The sequence below is a fragment of the Folsomia candida genome, unplaced genomic scaffold (genome assembly GCF_002217175.1).
Source record: "Folsomia candida strain VU population unplaced genomic scaffold, ASM221717v1 Fcan01_Sc053, whole genome shotgun sequence".
Lineage (NCBI taxonomy): Eukaryota > Metazoa > Arthropoda > Collembola > Entomobryomorpha > Isotomidae > Folsomia > Folsomia candida.
The window spans coordinates 526176-549376 of NW_019091245.1; the positions used below are offsets into that span (position 1 = coordinate 526176).

The window sequence follows — 23201 nt, forward strand, 5'->3', positions numbered from 1 at the left end:
TTTTCCAAAATTTCCTGACCAAGGGTATGTCTTCGAAAAAATCAAAATTTTTACAAAGTTGAGTTTGATATCGGGTATGATAGAGCAACTATCTGGGACTATTGTAATGCAAAAAATTTCAAAGTCGGATGAAAATTGGATTTTTGGTGAAGGTTTTTACGAACGAAAACAGGGCTTTTTTAGTGTTTTTCAAGCCTTTGTGGGAGTGTGGCGGACGCAAATGGGGCCATGGAATAAAACCACTTCAGGGTTTTGGTAGACTCATGGGGCCCTACCACATATCCAAAGGGGATCAAAATCTGGTGGCGAGGGGTAGAGGTCCCCCCCTCCTAAGCCTGACCGAATGTACGTATGTACAGACACACATACATACATATGTAGATATTGCACACGTACATACCTATCAACATCTGTGTATAGCTTCAATTTATTGCCTGTACATACAGTTTCTATTGATGGCTGTATAGGAATGCCTCATTTTTATTCTTTCGTCTGGTGACCTGGGGGTTAAGAGAGATTAATTTCTCTTAACTCAAACTTTTCGTCGTATTGTGCAACTTGCCAAATGCAGACGAACACATTGATCCATTTGTATTCTAAATGTACGTATTATATCAAAACGTGTATGCTATTTTAATTGTACAATTTTGTGTACCGTGTCTCATCCTGTATTTATATAAAATGCTGGCTACGTACGTATATATACATAAATACATACATTCATCTTGCGCAAAAGAGTTGCGAAATGTGTACTTTTGTGTAATAAAATACCACTCCTTTCCAGAAAGAAGCTCAGTCAAGACAAAGACAATCGACTAAGGAGGACATTTCTCTGCTAAAGTGATTTTTGGGTTTGAGGTTGGATTTAAAATGTAATAAAACCTAGCTTATTTTCATATTTTGGCATTTTCCCTGTCAACTTTTTTGGGTCTAAATATTAAACTTTATTTCACAGGAAATTACTCCACGTCGTTATTTTACTGGGGGTGAGTTTCTTGGGGTTTAGCTGGTCGGTGTGCCAGGCTCAATCGACTACCCAGTCGACTACCTGTGTGGTGGGCGATCCAGACAGGGTGAGATTTTTTTCTTTGCTGAGCATGGAAATATTTAGAAGATATGTTTCTAATTTCTAGTATAATTTTTTAATGAAAGGCATTTTTAAGTCGGAAATATGTCATTTCATGATGTGGTTTTCTCCATCATATTTCTATTTTCTGGTGGGGGAATTAATTTTATACGTGTGGGTTATATGGCAGTTTGTCTCGAAACGAATGGTGGGTGGAAATTTAAAGAAAGGAAATTTAAAGAAATATGAATCAACAAGCAGTAATTTTTGGTAGATAGTTTCTTCATGTACATATGTTTTTTAATTTCTGATTTCAACCCCCAGGGCTTACGGGATATTACATACTTTTTATGCTGCACGGTTTAGTGTCAAAAATGTATTATTTTAGGTGTAATTTTGTCACAATTCATATATGTATGTATGCAATTCAGTCTAACTAAACTTAAAGCATTTTAACCTTTTTCATAATTCTCAACTTTGCAACTGTACAATTTCAACAAATTAAATAAATTAGTAGATAAATCGTGACAAGACAAGGATCTCAGTGTAAATATATTTCGAATGAGCGGGCTTTGGGATGTGTCTAGATTGTTGCGTGACCTTACAATTTTCTTATTTACTTTTAAGCCAGCACATTTTTAGTGCATAGCACAAATATGAAAGGTAAAACCTTCTTTTAAAAACAAACTTAGGCGAGGCCACTTGGTCATAATTCTATTCATTACATTTCTGTATTACCTGTGACCAAATTACATGTAGTTTGAAAGTTTAGGAAGGATTTTAAATGGATTATGAGAGGATTCTCAAGCCAATTTATTTGACCGGAATATGAAATCTCTTCAACAAGATCTCACCTATTGCTTTTGACACCATTAGTCGCCAGATTCTTGTCCCCCGTTTTACGAAGCGATGTCTAAACGTATACTTAGGTTTCGCCGTTACCAGGCGTCTGGAACAATATATGTGTAGTCATGGTTAGCTAGCCTGACCCAAGAAAAACTTTGACACCCTTTGGACGAATAATATAAATGCATACGTTTAAATTTCAGTGCCCCCCTCGTGGCGGTTGCGGGAGTGAAAACTTTTCGTGCCCGAATGGCGGGCCCTTGTGTAATAGAACGTCGCACTGTTGTCAGTGCGTTACAAACCAGGTGATCACACTAATCCTAAGACTATTGACTATCAGGAACATTAATATGGTCAAAATAGATTTTTTAATTGACTACAGTTTTTTTGGTTTCCAACAGTGTCAAGATACGGCTGGCTGTAACTGGATGTATTGTCCGGATGGGGAAACTCCTAATTGTATTCTCAAGAGGGAGGGGACACAGTGCGTCTGTATTAATGCTAATTACGTAAGCCAACAGCAACTCTATGAAATAAATCAAGCTTATTTGCTTTATATTGACTAGTGCTCTCCAAGTAATGACCGAGAATGCCCGCAAGACAAATTTCCTCGCAACAGTGTTGCAAATTATGACAGGAATTGCAGTCAGGACGGATCACAAGTTGCAAGGCTATGTCGAGCTGACAGATATAGAGAAGAGTGCATCTGTTCTCAAGCGGTGAGTGAAACAGTTTATTGTTTATATATATTTGGGCAGCGTGGTTGGAAAAGAATATCTTGCACATAAATAGAGAGTAATTTTTTACTGATGCACTTAAACAAATATTTAACTGACTGGAGAGATACCAAGCGAAATGTTACATAATTCTACTTTCCATATTCAGCGAGCGAGAGAGCGAAAAAAAATTGATTTTTTGGGTATCCAGAGGATATAACCACCACCACTCTTACGACATTGCCGTATGAGATTCGCCTCATATGGTACGGAAATTTTCGAGCGGATTTCATCCGTTTTCAACCATTTTATCATGAATTCTGATTTCTGATAAGCTAAAGTTTTGAATTTCGAGCGAAAATGTGACATTTCGCATCTCATTTTTGACTGACTGTTACGGCCCTTGCCCTAATACGCCACTCCTTCAGAAACTCTGACCCCAAAAAAAGTCACGGTTCCAGTTATTTGGTGCCTTCGCCCTTTGCACCCGGATAACAAAAGCTGAGAATGTTTCTCTTACTTTGGAGAATATTCTGGCATCTGATTGTCAACCTGTAAATGACTGGAATCGTGATTTTTTCAGTGATTTTTGTGTTGGGCAGAAACCCGCGAATTTTCAAATTTTGAAACTTTGAATGGATCAAAATGTTTGTATTCAAGGGGGAATTAAAAAACCGAATGGATGTATAGGTCTAATTCTTGTTTCGCCGAGTGTGTGTTGGATTTCTCATTTTTCCCAAATTCCTTTCACCATTTCTGAAGGGGGGGGGGTGATTACATATGTCAAAAAATTACTACGTCACACATATCCTTGAACCCAGAATTTTATTTGCTTGAATTTTTTTATATTTAATTCTATGACATGGATGCGAAACAGATTTTCCCCTTAGGTTTGGTACCTCTCACCAGCTCCCATCCTATGTAAAGGGTGTATCAAAAGTTCGCAAACATCGATTTTTAGGGGCGAGTCCGAGACAAAATCAGTTATAATTATTGAGCCAGTAGAGGTTTTGAAGTGAAATTTTTACCACGCATAGAACTAAGATATATCTTAGTCATAAGCATCCTCGACTTAAGATACAAACTTCGGATGAACAGACATTCAAGGTGAAAAAAATTGCAGAGAAATTGGAATGTTCACGGTCAACTGCTCGGAACTGGAAGAATAGAAATTTTGTCAAGGGAAACAGGGTACCTGAATAAACCACAAGGGTACAATCTGTTATGAAATCAAGTAAAAATCTTACATTTTGCTCGGAAACTGGAAATTAAGTGCCAATTTGAACATAGAAGTGAAAAACTCCGAAAAGCTTAAGGCTAAAATTGAGCATTACCAGTCCATCCGGTTATCAAAAATGGTTATGTCGGCAGAATTTGATGAAATGACTTGTCCAGGGATCAACAAAAATCACTTATCCCAAATAAATCCTGATTTTCCTCTTCAATGTGCGGAAATGCTGCTGAAAACCAGGAATTTGACAAGGTCGAAAATTGGATCGCCGTATCCTTAAGCCTGATGAATTTCGGATGAATTTGTATCATTACTGATACCGATAAAATTGACGGTAAAGAACCGCAAAAAAAATCTGACCTCACATTACTGTGTGTCCTGGATTTTATGTTCAAAGTTATGCTACCAGGTGTTTTGAGCTCGTGTTGTGACACCTCTGGATATTATGGAAAGGTCAGGATATATGACCGCAATGTGACCTACTTAGTTTGACAGCTTAATGATCAGGGTTGTATTTCCGAATGAGAGAAAAATTATTTTCTAACTAGCGTGACGGTACAGCTCAGATAAAAAAAACCACATGCTGATATTACAGCAAGGAACTTTAATCTTCTCAGGCGAATGGGTGTGGCCCGATAAAAATCTAGATTTGTGTTTTTTGGGGAACACATAGTAAATACCTGAGGAGGAGATATATAACGATCCAGAGCCAAAGGGAAGTGATGAGTAAATAACAAAAGTTCGAGAGAAGTGAAATTCTATAGCAATTTCTACTTTTGAAAAATTAGCTCAAAGTCTAAAACAAAGAGTTGAGGACATGATTGAAGTCAATGGTCGAAAGACCAAATACTGAGGTATGTCTGGTAAAAAAATCGGCTTCGTAACTTTTACAGTTTTTTAATAGCAAGCTTTCAAACTTTTTTAGGTAAACGGTTTGCGAACTTTTGATACACTCTTTATGTATCTAGTTATTCGTCACGGTCCAGCGTGTTGCCCAAAAAGTCAGTTCCCTTTCAATAAGACCTAAGAGTGCTGAAGGCTGTCAGGTTTTCAAAATGCTAATTAGAACAAATTCAGCGAAATATACGTTTGAGTTATCCTTACCCCCACTTACAAGGGAGCTATCCGAGGTGTCAAGCGAAATGGGCGCTAACAAAATACCCAAATATTCACAAAATATTACTGATTCAACGACCTAAAGGAACTTTCATGTCAATTTTACTTTTAGTCAAATAACGATATTTGTGACGAGCAAAGTACCTTCGAGCGAATCAAAGCAGGGCTTGCCGGTCGACCGTTCTAGCCTTCCTCGTCATCTTTATCAGAAACTTCCTGCCTGAAAAACGTTCTCTAAATTTTGCCCAATTTTTTAAATCTTTGAATTTCAAAATTTTGAACATTTTACAAAAAACAGAATAGAAAATTTTCAAAATTCTACAAAAATTTTTAAAACTTACTCATTTTTTTAATTGCAAAATTTGGAATTGTAGGTAAAATTTTGCAAAATTTCAAAATTCATCTATCTACTGATTTTCTACTGTATGTAAAATTGTCAGAATCTGAAATCCTTTAGGCAATAAATATATGTAAGTGTTAAAAACGAAATGGCTTTCTAGGATGATACATTTCACCAAGGGTCGAGGAAAGCTAGAACCTTCGAATGAGTCTGCTTGTCGAGGCTTTGAGGTCCTTCTCTCGTCACAAGTATCGTCGCAACTTGATGGTATATGAATTTGAGGCGGAAACTCCTTCAGTTTGTTCAATTAGTGATGTATTGTAAACGGTGCTAGTATTGTCGCCGATCTCTAACTCGTTGGATAACTGGATAGACCTAGACTTTGGTTCCTTGTTTGACCAAATTTGAGAGTAGTGGGCTCCATGTGGATAGCAACCATTGTACATTGTTATGAATGCCATCATTGCGTTTTGCTTGTTACCTTCTAAAGTACGTTTTACATCCACATTTTTAATTACAATTTCAGTGCGCAACAGAAGCTGGTTGCCAACGCTCAAGTTTGTCGTGCTCAAGTTTCTTGTACCCTACTGACAAACCATTTTGCAACTTTACATCGAATAACTGTCAATGTGCTAGGAATAAGGTAACCTTCCTAGAATGACTTATTTCTACATATGAAAATCTTGTGGTGAAAAACCCTTCATCAAATTGTCTAGCTACTTTTGTCGAATTTATAAGTGTCGGAATACGAATGACTGCAGTATGTCCTGTCCGGTAGGAAAGACGGCAAGTTGTATTCTCAAAAAGCTTGGATCGGAATGCGTCTGCATTGACGATAATTATGTGAGTCAACACTACAAGATTAAAAAAATTCATTAACTCTATAAAATTGATTAACTCTATAAAAGTGCACAACAAACGGGACAGAATTATGCCCTTTCGCAATGTTCAGTGGCGCAAGTTTTGCAACGTATCACAGGTATTGCTCAGATAACCAATCTCGAATTCCCAGGCTTTGTAGGGCTGATAGAAATCGGGAAGAATGTAATTGTGCTCCAGGGGTAAGCAAATTATATTAAAAGTTCAACTTGTACAATGATTAGAACTTATTTAATAGGGATAATGCTATGCTATTTTCATTCACATAGTGTTACTACACCTCCGATTGTGATGATGGAACACAAGCGACTTGCGATACAGGAATGCATATAGAATGTATAAACACCACGTGTATGTGTCATAAAGAGGTTTGTGAGTAGGCTGCAGATTCATAAATGCCAAAAAAATAATTTACTAATTTCACGATTTTTGCTTACAGTGCTCAGATGCTTCAGACTGCACATGTAGCGGTTCTAAGATAGCCCGTTGTAATTGGGATGGTAGTTGTTCTTGCGAGACTATGGTACGATTGGTGATAAATACTTGGCAATTCCGCTTCACGCATTATAATTAAACACTTAACTGAATACCAACTATAACAAAAATAACTATACTTGAATATTATGAGATTAACTAGAAGGGTTTGGTACATGGAGACTCGCAGATTCCCCCAAGATTTTTGTATCTGATAGACTTTGTTAAACGGATTTAGTTTGTAAATTTTTTCGATTCATGGTCTACTCGCACATTCCGCACCGGATATTTCAGTGTTCTTTCTACTTTGGAAAGGCGCGGCTCGCGTGATTATGCCCAGTGAATCCAAGTATTTTATTTTACTTTTTTGTTCAACTATGTCCTTCAGCAATAAAATTCCAGATGGAATCTGCGAGTAACCATTCCGTGAACTATTTTCTTAAGTGAAATGATTAGTAATATTACTCCCAGTGTCAATCTAATGAAGAGTGCACAGCTCACCGAAAATGTCCTCCTGGTAGGCGAAGCTGGTGCTCAGTAGATCGTGTGTGCTCGCCCTGTCGTTTGGAGGTATGTTCTATACTGTACTTTCAAGTCGATCACACGTTTCTGCATGGTTAAAAAAAGTAGAAACATTTTTATGGCGATTTAAAAATATATTTACAAAATTGTATTTTTAGTGCAATGCAGACCTTGACTGTTTTCGGGCAAACTGTTCAGCAAATACGCCGTACAAAAAATGTATCAACCACCATTGCGAGTGCTTGCAGGTAAATAACTGTCATTATGTAATTCTCATTTGCGCACGCACAAAATTATGTCATTAGCACACCAAGTCCATGGTTCTAGGGCGCTTTAATTTAAACGGTTATGTCACTATGCGTCCTTCTTACACTGCTTTAAGTATTTACATATTTGTAATTCCATGTGTCTATCTTATTTACATATGTATGTATGCACAGATGTCAATCTGAAAACTTATGATTAACTGACTTTGGATTGGTGGAACACGTGGATTTGATATTTATTACATAAATACGTGTACTCCAGCAATAAATAGGCGTCATTATAATTATCCAGCTTCATGGGAATGTAAAATCCGAAAGCGTTAACGGAATTTATAAAATTTTATGCTACTGAGGAAGTATTTTATTTCTCCTCAATTTGGATCACCATTTTCCACGGGCCGAGCTGTCTGATTAAACAGTTTTGCGGTCGGGATTAAGGATTAAAGATTAATTAATCCGGATTTGGTTATTAAGATTAAATTTGACAAAATAAATTTCCTCGTAGTTAATTTTTTCTGGATCAAACAGGCGTTTTGCGAGTTGTGTGGATTAAGGATTGCGGATTAATTAATCACGATTAATTTGGTGATTAAACATTTAAACAAATTTGATTTTCGTTTAGATTGTCAGCAGAGGCAGTTTAGATCATATGAATTTTCTATTATCAGTACATACTCACGATTATTTAATCACCCAGCAATGTCCTCGGGTGACAACGGCAAAAGTCTCCCCTATTTTCATAAAATCGTCAGTAATTAAATTTAAAACAAATATCTTTGGAGCCGATTAACTGCTCTAGAACACCTGCTTGAAATTACTGCACAAAAATTTTTAAAGTGGTAAAAACAGGTGTAAAAAATCCGGGTAACACAAAACGCACAAAAATTATTTTACCGCAAAACATATAGAATGATGTTATATACATAGTCGGTCCATATATAGTGTTAGTAAAATAAATGGTCATAAGTTTATGGTTGTCAGGAATTTGATATTTATTTTCCCGCCATTGAGAAGCCAGTTAAATTTCGAATAGAAAACATGTATCAGGCTTCAAAATCTCCTCCCCCTGCGTCAATGCATTGCTGCAGACGAGAACGCCAAGCCGCAATGGAATTACGCATGCCATCCATCGACAACTCGTCCTATTCCCAGAGTAGATTTTTTAGGTCCTCGACACTTTCATGGGGCTTAGAACAGACCTTCTCCTGAAGTTTAGTCCATATTTCATGGTCCAGTGGATTCAGATCCGAGGATGCTGAGGACCAATATGCAGTTATAAAGTCGGGTCGGGCCGGGCCGGGCTCTCAATAAAGCCTGAAAAGCCGGGTCAGGCTTTTGCTCATACTTGAAAAGTCGGGCTGGGCCGAGCCGGGCTTTCGTTTCTTGGGTCCATACACATCTTTAATTGTTAAAAAAGTTGTAGTTTCTACTGCACATTTAATGCACAATTCCAATTTAGAAAAGATATTTTCTTCAATTTATAACTTTTTAAGTTATTTGAAATTTTCCGTCAATTTATGAAATTAACATCAAAAACTTATTCCCAAACGGCCAACACATCCTACGACGTCCTAAAGGGATCCTTACGATCTCCCAATGTCCGCCAAAATGATGTCTTTTGGACGTCTACTATCTTATATAACATTGGAACGTCCAAAAGACATCATTTTGGCGGACATTAGGAGATCGTAAGGATCCCTTTAGGACGTCGTAGGATGTGTTGGCCGTTTGGGTTCGTACCTTTAGGCATAAAGGCAAGGAAATCATCGAATTTTAACATTTTTCCAATACTTGGTTGACGCTCCGTTGGATGCAATAATGGCAGAAATCAAGTCTCTTCATCAATTCCACAAGTTTGTTTCGTCACATTTTCAGACGATATTCTCCCGTTCCTCCCTTCGGTAGTATCCTCAAAGATGTACTCCTGCTGATCACTTTTTTCCAGTTCGAACCATAAATTCCCAATCGGATTTATATCTGGAAACGTTTCAACCCCCGGAAGAAGTTTTGTTTTCTCTTTGGCCAAGAATTCCATGGTCAAGTTGGCCATGTACTTCGGGGCGTTGCTTTGTGGTAAGACAAACTTCCTTACAAGTCCATATTTTCTTTTAAAATCCTTATGTACACCAGTTTGGTCAAGATTCATCGACTATGATCAAGTTTCCAACACCTGCACAAGACAGTGAACCAAAACCCATAATCGACCTTCCATCGTATTTTACATTGGGGCGAGGGAATTTTCTTTTGTGGGTGTCGGGTGCCTGCACACAGACTTTGACCATCCCAGCCGTTCTAAATAAGCAGAATTTGCTCCCATCAGCCCGGTGAACTTTTTTCGAGTTGGTTTGAGTCCACGTTGCATCATTCTTGGCCCGTTATGATCTCTTGTATTCATTCGTTTAGAAATACATGGCTTCCATCTTGCGATTTGAGCTTAAAACCCAGCTGGATTGATTCGGTTCATAACTGTTTGACCTGAAATGTGAACTCCATAATTGGTCATCAGAAGTGGTTTGGGGCGCAGAATCCTATCCGGTTCCGGGGAATGCTTGTTTGATGGACCGCTCAGCTCGTCGTGACGTCGACTTTCTCCGTCCGGATTGTTGCAAATTTCCAATCGTACCTGTCTTTTTGATTTTTGTACCACAAACTGAATGGTCGATGGGCCGAAGTCAGTTTTCTCCCGTATTTCTTGTATCCAAGTCCTTTCGACAGGAGACAAATTCTTTGTTGTCATTCTGCATGGCATTATTCTCTCGGTTTCGCCAAATCAAATTTTCCAGGTATGTATAATAGTGAGTGCATTTCAATAACATTGAAGTATATTTGAGATTAATAAACTTGCCTTTTCATAAACAAACCAAATTGTTACGAAAGACACCATAATTAATCTTTGAAACTTAATTTAAGCAATGGGTACGAATACTCATTTGGGGTTCTTTTATGATTTTGGCTCACGGAAATGAGCAGAAATATATGGTTCCATGGTTTTAAGTGGAGTCTAAATTAGTATGTCAAAATGTGCTAAATTTATGACATAAATTACAATTTTCATGATAATGAAAATTTGAATGAGGAAGCTATAATGATTTGAAGCGGAGATGTGTGGGGTATACTAATAAATACTGGGTTGACAGTATTTTGTGCATTTGTCATGCACAAAAGTAATATAATGTGCACACAAAAACAGATAACTATTTAAAACTGTAGTACGTAGTACACATTAATTTGGGGAACCAATAAACCAATCTACATGTTGGGTAACATATTTCTTATACGAAAGTACATACTTGGCGTAAGTGTTAGGATTGCTACTTAAATTGAGGCTTCCGTCAATTGAGTGATTTAACAAATTCATAAACCTTTAATTGCAGTGTATGGCTGACTCTGACTGTGCCTCCCATACCTGCCCAACAAGTACCCCGTACAAGGTATGTTCCGGAAACACTTGCCGTTGTATTCAGGTAAGTAGTTATGATGATTCTAACCGATTAAATGAAGCAATGTGATTAAATCCTATCAAATTATTCCCATATCGCCCAAACTTTGCTGAGGCTAAACTGTAAAAAGTAAATGAGAGCACGTACGCAGAGCTGAAACCAAATAATTGTTTATAATCTTGAAATTAGAAAATAATTGATTCAATCGGTGTAGGCGAATCTTGAACAATATGTATCTTGCTTTTCATGTAGTAATTTTACGTATTTCTCACTTGTAATTATTTCTGCTGTGTGAGTTCTCTTTTTACTTCGTTTATTTTCTTTGGGTGATGTCACCGTTTGACTGTGAAGTTCATCCAATGGGACACTTGTAGCATTTGCAGGGTAGCAAGTGATATAAACCATTTTCCTCAGGACAATGGAAAAAAATGGGAAAAATTCAATTTTTACCACCCACTTAAATCAGTTGGAATCGGGGGAAATTGGGAAATTTGTTAGTTCTTATGCAAATAGCGCTAGGTGGTGCTAGTTTTTCCAATTTTTTCCACTTTTTCCCATTTCCCAGAGGTAAAAAATATTTTGGACGGTCAATAAAATATTTTGGGTGCGAAATATGCAACCCTGATGTTATATAATAAATTTTGTCGGGAACAATGAAATGCCCAGGAAATACATAAACCACCCACATACATAATCTCATACAAAAATTGTGAAAGATTACAAATATGTATGTGTATACATATGTATGCATGGCGTTGATAGTTACTTTTGCGCATCTGCTGAACATATTAAATTATTACAGTATGCATGCATATTACATCTTAACATATTTACACCTAAGAATCTTGTCCCATACATTGTACATAAAATAATAAATATAGTAATTATCATTTAATAATGCTCATCGAATCATTAAATTTTAGTGTTTGGAGACAAGTCAATGTTCTGATTGCACTGGATCGTCCAGGAAGCTGTGTTCGAGAGGTGGAGATAGCAAGTGCTTGCATCCCTATGGAGTAAGAAAACCTCTATATTTTTCAAGATTGAACAAGTAATAAGTACTTTTATTAACGCCATATTCTTGCAGTGTGAAAGGAACTCTGACTGTGACAGAAGTAACTCGTACGGGTGCTCCTTTATTTCCCTGGCCCCGGCATGTTGTTTCCGTGATTGTCAAGGGATCAATACTTGTCAGTGTTCACGTAATCTCGAAGATGTTCTGGGATGTAGGGGTGGGGCAGATACAATTATATATGACTGCTGAACATCTTGTTGGTTCACCGCATTCTTAGTGTGAGAACAATTGCTGAATAGAAATTGTTTAATCAAGGAATTTATCAAATTGAACTCTACTCTCTTATTAAACTCAACTTAAAAATTATGCTTATATTTAATTAAATTATGGATCAATCACTACCTATCAAAGGATTATTAAATTTTTCATTTATTTGCATATATCCCAAAGCAATTTTTTATGGACTATACGCGTAGGTTGGATTTAATACTATTGTTAATGAGAAAGGTTCAACATGGGTTGAAACCTTTCTCCGGTATATCAAAATGTAATGAGGGACGACATTTTGTCATTCATAAGTTTGTTTGTGGATTTATGTACATGTTTGCAAAAATCTCGTATAAATTTCATATAAAGACAGGTCCGCCGAGAGGGAGGGTTGATGCCACGCAAATATATAATTGGAACTAATATATTGTTATGGATCGCTTTAATCATGCCCTCTCATAGTGACTTGTTTTAAATAACGGATTTTATTCATATTTTATTCGATTATTTCCTGTTATTATCACAACTTCATGTTAATCATCATCATAATTGATTTATATAAATTGTAATAACATTGAACGTAAAAGTTAAGTGCACAGGAGTCATACACATTTGATATGTTTTAAATAAACTATTATACACTTGGTAAATATATTTATTTGGTGACGATGGTATAATTTCTATGTAATCTACAGTTAGAGGAGTAAGTTTCCGTACGAAAATATTCCAGCTTTTCAATCCGTTCCCATTCCTTCATTTTCCGGTTTACGATGCCGAATTTTTTTGAATGCGTGCTGAACTTATCTGGAACACAAAAACTATAACAAATGTCCCGAAAAAATTTTCGGATTTGGCGCCAGAATTTAATTTCTACATGCAAATACAAATCAATGCGGAAAAAGTCTGCGTACCATTTACAATTAATATTATTTTCGTAGTTATAAAAAAATAAAAAAATAACCTAGTGATTTGAATGTCATCCCCGTTAGGCTAATCGATCAATAATATTATGTGTGCTATAACATTGTAAACCCGGCTTCACTTTCCCCGATCCAGAAAGTGAAGCCAGGTATAGTTACACCGATCCCACTGTGGATCGGGGACTTGTGTCTTGACCACCATGGAATAAAGACTTCCACTTTCACTCGTCCCGGTGCTAACTCACATCTTATTAGTATCGTCATACAACCATCCACATACACACACAACTTATTATTTCTTCTTCTCCTTACTTTAACTGGTGACTCTGGATGGTCCGAGGATATCACATTCTCGATAAACCGCACCCACAATCCAAAAGGAGAAGCAAGAAGAATTCACATTTTGCAAAATCTGTCCACCCTCCCACCCGATACGCCATTTTCATCACAAACTCGTTTAGGAACAAAATCCACCAATACCAACACCAAAATCCAAACAAAAAGGTCAACATCCTCTGCATGCCTCACCCGTCACACCCACTGGATGGGTCACCAATCCCTCACAAAATTCGTCATACATGCACGCCCGTTCTCCACCTACCATCTTCGCGTCTATGTGGCACCATATTCCAAATTACTGCAGTGAACCAATTTGACAAATTCCAGACTCATCGATCGGCTTCAACGACTCGGCCTCGAGACGTTCGTTCATCGCCCCGGAATTTCGAGCTCAAGGGCATCTCCAAAACTCGCCATCACTCCGCTTCTCTCTGCATAAATTTTGCAACATGCAATTACCAGATCAATTTCCTTTCTCCCGGATTTACAATACCATTCACGACACCATTGATCGTCTGCCATCACGCAAACCCACCGCAAAAAGTATAATAGAAGCCAAATTTCAGACTCATAAAATATTTGTTGCCCTCTGTACACTACCACTCCGTCGTACCACTACGGAACGGCTTCCTCCACACTAACTTTCCCCTACACGACGAGAAATCTTTTGTTCCATTAAGCGCCTCATCCATTTCGACCAGAAATAATTTCAAATACTTCGTTACAACGATTGGAAATGAGAACGTCATCTAAGCATAAAATTCCGTCGCCCATAAATGGCGTCAAATACATACGTTATTAAAGCAAGTTCGAGCTACTCAACTCGTCAATCGTGTGGCGCCGCGAGTTGACGATGTCCGTTGCCAAGTAATCCTTCAGTATCGGATATCCATGCACGGCAGAGGTCTGATAGCACTATGGGCCCTCATATTTACAGTTATCTCTCAGATTCCTGTCGAAGACGGACGGACAGCCTACATATACCCGGGTTCCCCACAATGATAAGAAAATAAAGTACATAAAGCATCGCCTTCATCCTACGTTAGATAATAACGGCCTCCCCCGCGCCCGTCCCACCGATCGCCCAGACTTGGGGCACCGATAAAAATTCTTCGCAGGAAACCCAAGTAGTCATAGGTCAATAAGTCGACCACAAATTCTTCGAAAACTTCGCATAAACCACACCCCCGTAAGCTCCCCAGAGATTTATTTTTCAGTCCCACGCTTTTCATGAATCCAACTCCCAATATATCTCCCTAAATCACTATTTTTATAAACTGTACCCTCAAAATAAAACTCGCCCTAAAATATATACAATTATGTACAACCAAACGGAAATTGAAACCCAAACGTATTCCGCAAGCCGAAAATTTTCCGTTTGAACAATTGCCCCCCCAAGTAAACCCCCACTCCAAAATATATACATACATATGTACAACGCAATGGAAATCGAAACGCATCCCTCAAAGGCCGCAAATCCTGAATTTAACAATTGACCCCTCAAAGTAAACCCCCACCCCAAGATATATACATACATATGTACAACACAATGGAAATCGAAACGCATTCCTCAAAGGCAGCAAATCCTGAATTTAACAATTGACCCCTCAAAGTAAACCCCCACCCCAAGATATATACATACATATGTACAACACAATGGAAATCGAAACGCATTCCTCAAAGGCCGCAAATCCTGAATTTAACAATTGACCCCTCAAAAAACAATATTGCGTAAATTATAAGTCATAGATATACATATCCCCCTCCTGTCCGATGAGTACTCGACGCCCAAAATTCGCTCTGTGATTCCACTTTGGGTTTGGAAGTAAGAAATCATAAACGAATTTGATCGTCGTTAATTTCCAAGCTTTGTAATCAAGTGAATGGAATTTACTGGATTTACCCGACCTTTTATTTTCAGTCATTTCCATTATATTTAAGATTCATGCAGTACCATTCAACCTTGTGATTCCAAAGTAAACTCGAGTGCAGCGAGTTTTATAGTGGTGGATCACACATATCCTGCATCATTGTATGAATACCAATATTGAATAGAAAGTTGAATTGTACAGCAACTACGATATATTGTATTTATTTCGTATTTTTGCAAACCATCTGTTACATGGGATACAGCACAGTTTTGTTCATTTGGATAAAAGCAGTTGACAGTGGAAGTCAACTTGTTAAGGAAAGAGCCGTTAGGCTAATCGATCAATAATATTATGTGTGCTATAACATTGTAAACCCGGCTTCACTTTCCCCGATCCAGAAAGTGAAGCCAGGTATAGTTACACCGATCCCACTGTGGATCGGGGACTTGTGTCTTGACCACCATGGAATAAAGACTTCCACTTTCACTCGTCCCGGTGCTAACTCACATCTTATTAGTATCGTCATATAACCATCCACATACACACACAACTTATTATTTCTTCTTCTCCTTACTTTAACTTCCCTCACCACTAATAACTTGCTCAAGACGGTTTGGTATCGAGGAAATCAATTTCGGATGACTTTGGGGTGCAAATTGTTCCATATCCGCCCGGATTCGGGTATTTGACCCGGACTTGCATTTAAGTTTGTTTTTTTCAACTGCTTTCTCGACACATCCAAGAGATTTCTAATGGGTTTCAAATAGGGTGAAAACGACACCACTGTAATACTTTTATGGTGTTACATTTAAAAAATTCCCTTACAACCCTGGTTGGGTGCGTGGAGTTGTAGTCCAACTAGGCAGTATAACTTTTCTTCCAGATTCAAGAAGATTGTTGTCAACATTCCCGTTTGCGATAATCAAATCATATTTCCCTGAATAAACGCTAAATCTCCTACACGTTTAGGGCCAAAGTAGCCCAACACCGTGACCGATCCGCTGCCGTGCTTAAAGTCGGCCGGTGTTTTTTGGGCTTCCTTTGGTCTTTTCCACACTGTGCGGTGTCCACCGGAGCCAAACAGGTTCACCTTTGTCTCATCAGACCAAAACATGGATAACCAGAATGACGGTGACTTCAATACATACTTTCGCGTAACCGCAAACGCAAACGCGGCTTTTCGCATGGTTCACTTGGCTGAGCTTGGGCTTCGTCCTATGTGTTGGCCATGTCAACAATTTTTATTTTTTATTTTTCAAATTGTGCTAAGATCGAGTGACTTGACACACTTTTTTGCAATCTGTACGACCACCTTTGGAGCACTTGGAAATGAATTTCGCTGCATTCTTAGGCTCGACTCGTGGGGTCAAGGTTTTCTTTCTCCCTGTCCTTTTCTTGGTTTGCAATCCAGCGGTCTCCGGATACCGCAGTGTTTTGGATAGTGCGGAATACGCCTGCTTGCAAATGGTCCAAAATGTTTCGATTGGACGGGGATTAGGGGCGCTTGAGGGATTTTCCTCCATCAATCCTAAACAGGAATTTTTCTCATTTTCCCGGCACATCTTGTTTACATAGTACATTGTTACAATGTCAGGCTAGAAACTCACTTCTTCTTTTATATGATGCTTCTATTCGTTGGAAATCAGATCACCGATGAGAAACTCCATGAAATACGTTTCGGAGGTCATACAGCCATCAATACCGAGTGGGGTCAAAAGCTGTCCAAACTGGTCCCATGTTTGGAAAAGAGGCATATTTCCGGAAGTTTCGAAGTGAATCCAACTTTGTGTCCAGTTTTCAATGCAGAACGACATTTAGCATGCAAAACTTGCAAAACTTCAGTTTTGTGAGGGTCATGAAAGACGTGTGACCCATCGTTAACCGGGACAATTTTTGGAACAAAATGCGGTTCACTTTGGGAAATCTGTGATTCGTGGATTTTTGTTACTTTTCACAATGCTTAGCCTGGGACATTCTTGCATGTGCTGCAATTCCGAACTTGTGGAGTTTATTGCCGTGCAAATGATTTTTATTTTTCATCAATTCCTTAGCAGCAGCAGACATAAATTTGCAGTGACTTTTTCAAACCAGAATTTCCAGTTATATCAACATTCGAGCGGGTGCAATTGTGGGAGCGGTCGTGGCGGCTTCTCAAGGTTTCCATTTTGGGATTCCCCATACTTTTTCATGTAGGAATTGATTTTTGCAGGGACGTGTTTCTCTTTTTTGAAGCACAGATAATTTGTTTTGGAAACCATCTCGGACAAATTTTTGGACTTGTGGAAAATCCGTTTCGCGAGTTTCCGACTTTGAACTCTCGTAGATAATTTGTTTTCCATCGAAATGCTCTGAAATTTCAATAATGTATAGAAAAATGTAGGGGATTTCAATTTAAAAAAATTCTCCTAGATTTTCCCGCCAGCAAAACATTTGACCATCGAGAAAAAAAGTGTCTCACTATTTCGCAAGTCCGCACTATATAAAAAAACTGCCTACCGAAAAAAATTTATCCAAGACAAAACTAAAAATTATCCTAATCCTACGCAGACTTTTTCCGCGTGGCTTTGAATTTGCATGCAGAAATTAAATTCTAGCGTTAAATCCGGAAATTTTTTTGGAATATTTGTTATAGTGTTTGTATTCCAGATAAATTCAGCACGCATTCAAAAAAATTCGGCATCGTAAACCGGAAAATGAATGAATGGAAACGGATTGAAAAGCACGAATATTTTCGTACGCAAACTTAATCCTGTAACTGTATGTACGTAGCCCCTAGTTAATCACTAATTCCGAGTTGGGCAAACATTAGTGGGAGTTGCCCATATTGTCGCTAGAGTTCAAATACTTTCTAAATAGCATGTCTAACGATGGATAAATTAATTCTTAAGGGGTAGACGAAGACATGAGGTCATATTTTTGAGCAATGAGCGCCTAACCTTAACAGCAAATATTTTTGTAGAAGGAGGAAAAATCTGACAGCAGGGGAATATTAATTCTAAACAATCAGTCTGTAACAAATTCTAACTGTTACTTATACATTTTATCCATAATATCAAGTGACAAAATATGCAAACATTGAATGGCAAATCAAACACCTAATTAGGGCTGCCAATTGTTTATTTTTGTTTAGCTTTGTTTACTTGGTAATAATTCAGTTTTTCCTGTATTGAGCATGGCAAAAATCATTCAAGATTTATGTAACCAATGATTCGTCGCCAGTGATCATTTACAAAATAACAACTTGCACATACCCAAAGTATTGTTCATTTTCAAATAATTCTAAAATTTATCTCCTGATGAGGGATCAAGTGTTGATCCGAAAGCTTGAGAGCAAAATAAATATTTTTAAAAATGAAAATACTACCAATTATGAACCACAAGGATGGAAGCATATCAAGAACATTGCAAAAAGACATGGTGGTATGCTGATTCGAAGAAACTCGAAAAAACAGAATTGAAGATGACTGAACTGAGGAAGGAGATTATATTAATAAAAAGGTTCTGCTGGAATCATCCCAATTGGTCTCAAAATCAAGAACAATTGGAAACATATCCCAGGGTCGGGCAATATCATTCAGTCATGCCAGCTCAAATTATTAAAGCTTGCGCATGACGAAAAATTCGCAGAGGCGCCGATAGCCCCACCCCTTGACGCCATGAGGCTTACAACTAAGGTCAAGTGTTTAGGTGAGTACCATTATCAAGTTTACGTGTAATGGCGACGTTTTAATTTCGGAAACCACGACGGATGATAATGTTCTGCCATTTAAATTCCTTAACATTGACTTTGACCAGACCCCCAAGGACCCCAAAGTAAAGGAGTGGCACCAGCTCATCGTCAAATATGACGACCTGAGTATTTCGAGCATTGCCCCCAAGAATTTACACCAACGCCCTTCGAATCGTAAAGTTTACTTAAAAAAACTAAATGGAAAACGAATTCTTGTTTTTTGACTTTGTGACCTTGACAACTTGTGGGTGTTAACGAATTTCAAAAATTTAAAATTATATATTTCGCCAAAGGGTTCAAAGTTTCTAATACTTCCGGAATTTTGAAAATTCATCAAGAATTGACAGCGTGACAGATTTTAAAACCTTTCAATGTTATTAGTTATACTTGGTCCATCTTTTTGGCATGAACCATAGCCTTAGTTGAACTTGTAGACATTTAGCTAAGCAAGATTTACACATTTGCATTTACCACAGAAAATCGAGATATTTTGGCGGGAGGGTGACATTTTAGTAAAGGATTTACTTTCTCATTAAAAGCAAGACGGTCTAATGTACCAAAATATTATCTGAATTTTCTCGACGCCGGAATTTATGGGAAAATTGAAGATGAGCAGAGAGAAAGAGCATTTTTATTTAGACATGCCTCAGTTCGTTTGCATGCAAATCAACAAACAGCTGCGTCTGGTATGGACGGGGCTATATTGACAATATTTATTTTATTCGGATATTGTGCAGTAATATGTACAGGTGTGTTCCTAATAGAGATGCTGAGGAGATTTACAAATTTTGCAAGAGTGTGTTACGGATAGTATATTATAAATGTTTACTACTAAACCACAAGCCCCTTGCTTGCATAAAGTATTTAAAACCGCCTTTGAGAAAAGCTGAGAAGCTGGTGTGAGCACTCGAGTATCGACTGCTAATTCTTTGGTTGAATTAATCCCGTGAAATTTTCCCCAACAGTATTCTGATGAAATACGCGAATACCAGGCCTGCCAAAAATACTATCAGAACAAAGAGTTGAGAGCATACGTCTGTTTATTTGTGTGCTTTTTTGGACTCCCGCACACTCTTCCTTCGACTTGCCCCGATTCTCTCTCCTTCGTCCACCCTCTGTCGCGCATCAATCAAACTGCTCATTTCATCATCATCATCATCATAACCTGCCGGCCAGTACCACCACCAGCCAGAAACAAATTTTCGTCTTCTTCCCTCTATACAAATTTTTGGTGAGTCGGATTTGGTTAATTAATTAATGGTTCCCATGACAACCAGCCCCGTTTGGTTGTTATGGCAACCCTTTTATGTATTCTTTTTTTGGTTTTGCAGGGCGACGGGTTTTAGGGGCAGTCAATCCCCACCCCCACCAAGTAGCAGTCGTCCTCCTCCTCCACCACTACAGATTGGTGAGTTGGGGTGTGGTTAATTAATTAATGGTTGCCAAGACAACCAGCCCCCTTTGGTTGTTATGGCAACCCTTTTATTCTGTTTTTGGTTTTGCAGGGCGACGGGTTTTAGGGGCAGTCAATCCCAACCACCACCAAGTAGCGCTATCGTTAGATGCTTCAAAAGTTAGGGGTTTCAAGTTGCCAAAGGGGGAATACACATGGAACTGAAAACTAAGGTCAAAGACGGCAAGCTCGTGCCAATGGACAACCACCACCACTACAAAGACGTGCCAGAAAAGTATCATCTGCGACTGTGCTCAAGAAAATTGACCTGCTGAGGTCAAAATACAATCCACCACCCCAAGGGTAATTTTCCCGTGTAGTGAAAGGGTCTTGAAAGACTGCTTAACGAGCAATTAAAGGTGTAGGGAAGACACGACGGAGGAAAATACGAGTTCATCAGCCGACAGATATGCAAACAGGCACTCGTCGCCTGACCTGCAGAAACTTTTACACAATTTTTTTGACAAATCAGAAAAGTGATTTTTTAGTGTCATTGGACGAAGCACTATTTTCCCTACAAGATAAAAATGGTCAACGCAAAATTTACTACTCCAGAGACTACTAAAAAATTCGAGAAGATTACCTATGCCACACAGGAGAACGTTTGTAAAAAAATTAAGGCGGCTGGCGTGAAATCAGGTAGTGTGGTCCTTCCACATTTCAGAGTACCCCCAAAAGTGAAGGAAACTGCGAAGTTTACTTCGTTTTGAAGCCCTTTTTTTAACGCCACGTTCCAAAACTAACCGGCAAGGAGACCTGTAAGGTGATCGTTTATTATTACGTCGCGTCATCTGGTACTACAAAGTTGACCCAGGATTATGCGAAGGACTTGCAGGCTAGACTGCGGATAAAAATCATTTCGAATAAGGAAACCCATGTCAAATCACCTGACATAAGCCCAATGGACTCTTCGGCTTCGGATATCTGGAAAGAAAATTTTTTCTCCGTCGACTTAAAATTTTTCGTGGAGTGTGGAAAGTTCTATGAAATAAAAGAGGAGTTTGGCAAAGTCGACCAGGTCAAGAAAGGTTATAGAAACAAAGTTTATGCAGAGATTCAATACACAAATTCTCAGCCGAATCCATGGAAAGAAACGTATCGAAGATTTTGAAAATTTGGCCCCAAATTCATGAACCATTAACATCTTCGTGTTTTCCAAAATACTAATGGGCTTAGGAGCTTGGATTGTCTATTGCATTACTGTATTTCATCTAATCGTTACAGTGCAACTGTATATACCATGATTTATTTTCGTTATCTAGCTGTTTTTTAAATGCATGTTCTTAAACTCATTTGGAAATGGTGCCAATCATGGTTTACATTTTCTTCCGTTTTTTACGGATTTTATTTTCGACCATAATTTTCCTTGAAACCCGCTACTTTTCCTGCCAAGGTAAACTAAAATTCGGACGACTCTAAGATAATCCTCGGTCAAGTAAACCAATACTGCCAGCACTAACACCACACCATGCCCGATAAATAATAGTCCTACTGATTCTATAAGATTAATTATCTTAATTGAAAAGGTGTTCAACCGGTGCAGATGATGGGAGCTGTGTATTGTACTAATGAAATATTTCCTTAATTGTCAGAAACGAATCCAGCTCATTTAAGTTTTTTAGAAAGTAATTGAAAAAGTAATTGAAATCAATTACGATGTACTTAGAGTATGTGGGTAATTAAGTATTCGTCGACTCAATTACTTTCAATACAAAATGTACTTCAGTATTAAATATGTGCTTTGAAACTGTTTTGCAATAATTGAAATCAATTACCAATTACTTTGTTTTTGGTAATTAAGTAAGTAATGAAGTACAAAAAGTAATTAAGTACGCAGCCCTGCCACCGATTAGAGCAAATAATGCAATTACAAATGAACTTAATTAATCTAAAATTACATACAATATCATGAAGAACAACTCTTTCTTCATAATCAACGAGTTATGGTTTAGCGGTTTAGTTTATTAGTCTGAGTTTCGGTACAGAATAATTAATAAGAGTTATGCGGTATGTGGGTAAATTGGGAACATTTTTCTAATTAAATTCACTTCCCTTTCAATCTAAACGTGTTGAAAGTGTTAAAAGTTATTTCATTTTAAGAAAGGACTAAACGTTCAAATCATTAAATATCTTCCTGCATTGACAAGTTTCACTTCATAGACAAATGTGCAGGATTTTCTAGAAACCCTGCAAAGTTGTAATGACTTATCGATTCCGACCTACATACATACATATTTTGCTGCTGCTTCCTAATTACCTTCGTATGATAAAGCACCCCGAATATGTTGAGAATTAACTCAAACCAGACACTGCCAGACTAATCTAAAAATTTTTGTAACAAATTAATTTAAAGTTTTAAGTGGTCAGATGTTTTTGTAAATAGAATGAAAGATTGGGTGTCAAATGGACCCCGTCAGACGGACCTACGAAAAATGACCCCGCCCATATTTTCCCAACGCCGTATTGACCCAACGTCATATTGACGCAATGTTATATATGTACATAAGTAAATTTACTGTATTTTATTTCATATTAAATTCAAGTCAAATATTCAAAAAACAAAAACATCGCCTCTGTCAACGAAACAAAATAGATGATAAACTCTAAATGGTAAAATTGTATGCAACGCTTCTTAAAAAGACTAAAGTTGAAATTGTCCCAGGGCGTTCGACAGAATTCCTTAGTTTTGCTGCACTCTTGGCCATTATGG

At 37.9% G+C, this 23201-nt stretch overlaps 1 protein-coding gene and 1 long non-coding RNA gene across 3 annotated transcripts; both read left to right on the plus strand.

Annotated features, from left to right (window-relative positions):
* Positions 1-765: 765 nt before the first annotated feature.
* LOC110862286 (protein kinase C-binding protein NELL1) lies at positions 766-15794 on the plus strand. Of its 2 annotated transcripts, none has more exons than XM_022111467.2 (15): positions 766-872; positions 956-1073; positions 2116-2217; positions 2314-2421; positions 2479-2631; positions 5842-5958; positions 6032-6158; positions 6224-6376; positions 6464-6562; positions 6634-6717; positions 7140-7238; positions 7349-7438; positions 10831-10920; positions 11820-11912; positions 11984-15794. In XM_022111467.2, the coding sequence occupies exons 3-15, from the start codon at positions 2162-2164 to the stop codon at positions 12158-12160; spliced, it is 1446 nt and encodes a 481-aa protein (XP_021967159.2). In that variant the 5' UTR covers positions 766-872; positions 956-1073; positions 2116-2161; the 3' UTR covers positions 12161-15794. The 2 variants fall into 2 exon arrangements, with proteins under 2 accessions (XP_021967159.2, XP_035701280.1); XM_035845387.1 differs by having other exon boundaries at positions 10831-10887.
* Positions 15795-19876: 4082 nt separating this feature from the next.
* LOC118433460 lies at positions 19877-22489 on the plus strand. The gene is made up of 3 exons (XR_004833392.1): positions 19877-20269; positions 20370-20446; positions 20544-22489. It is a non-coding gene; the product is annotated as an uncharacterized LOC118433460 (long non-coding RNA).
* The last annotated feature ends 712 nt before the right edge of the window (positions 22490-23201 follow it).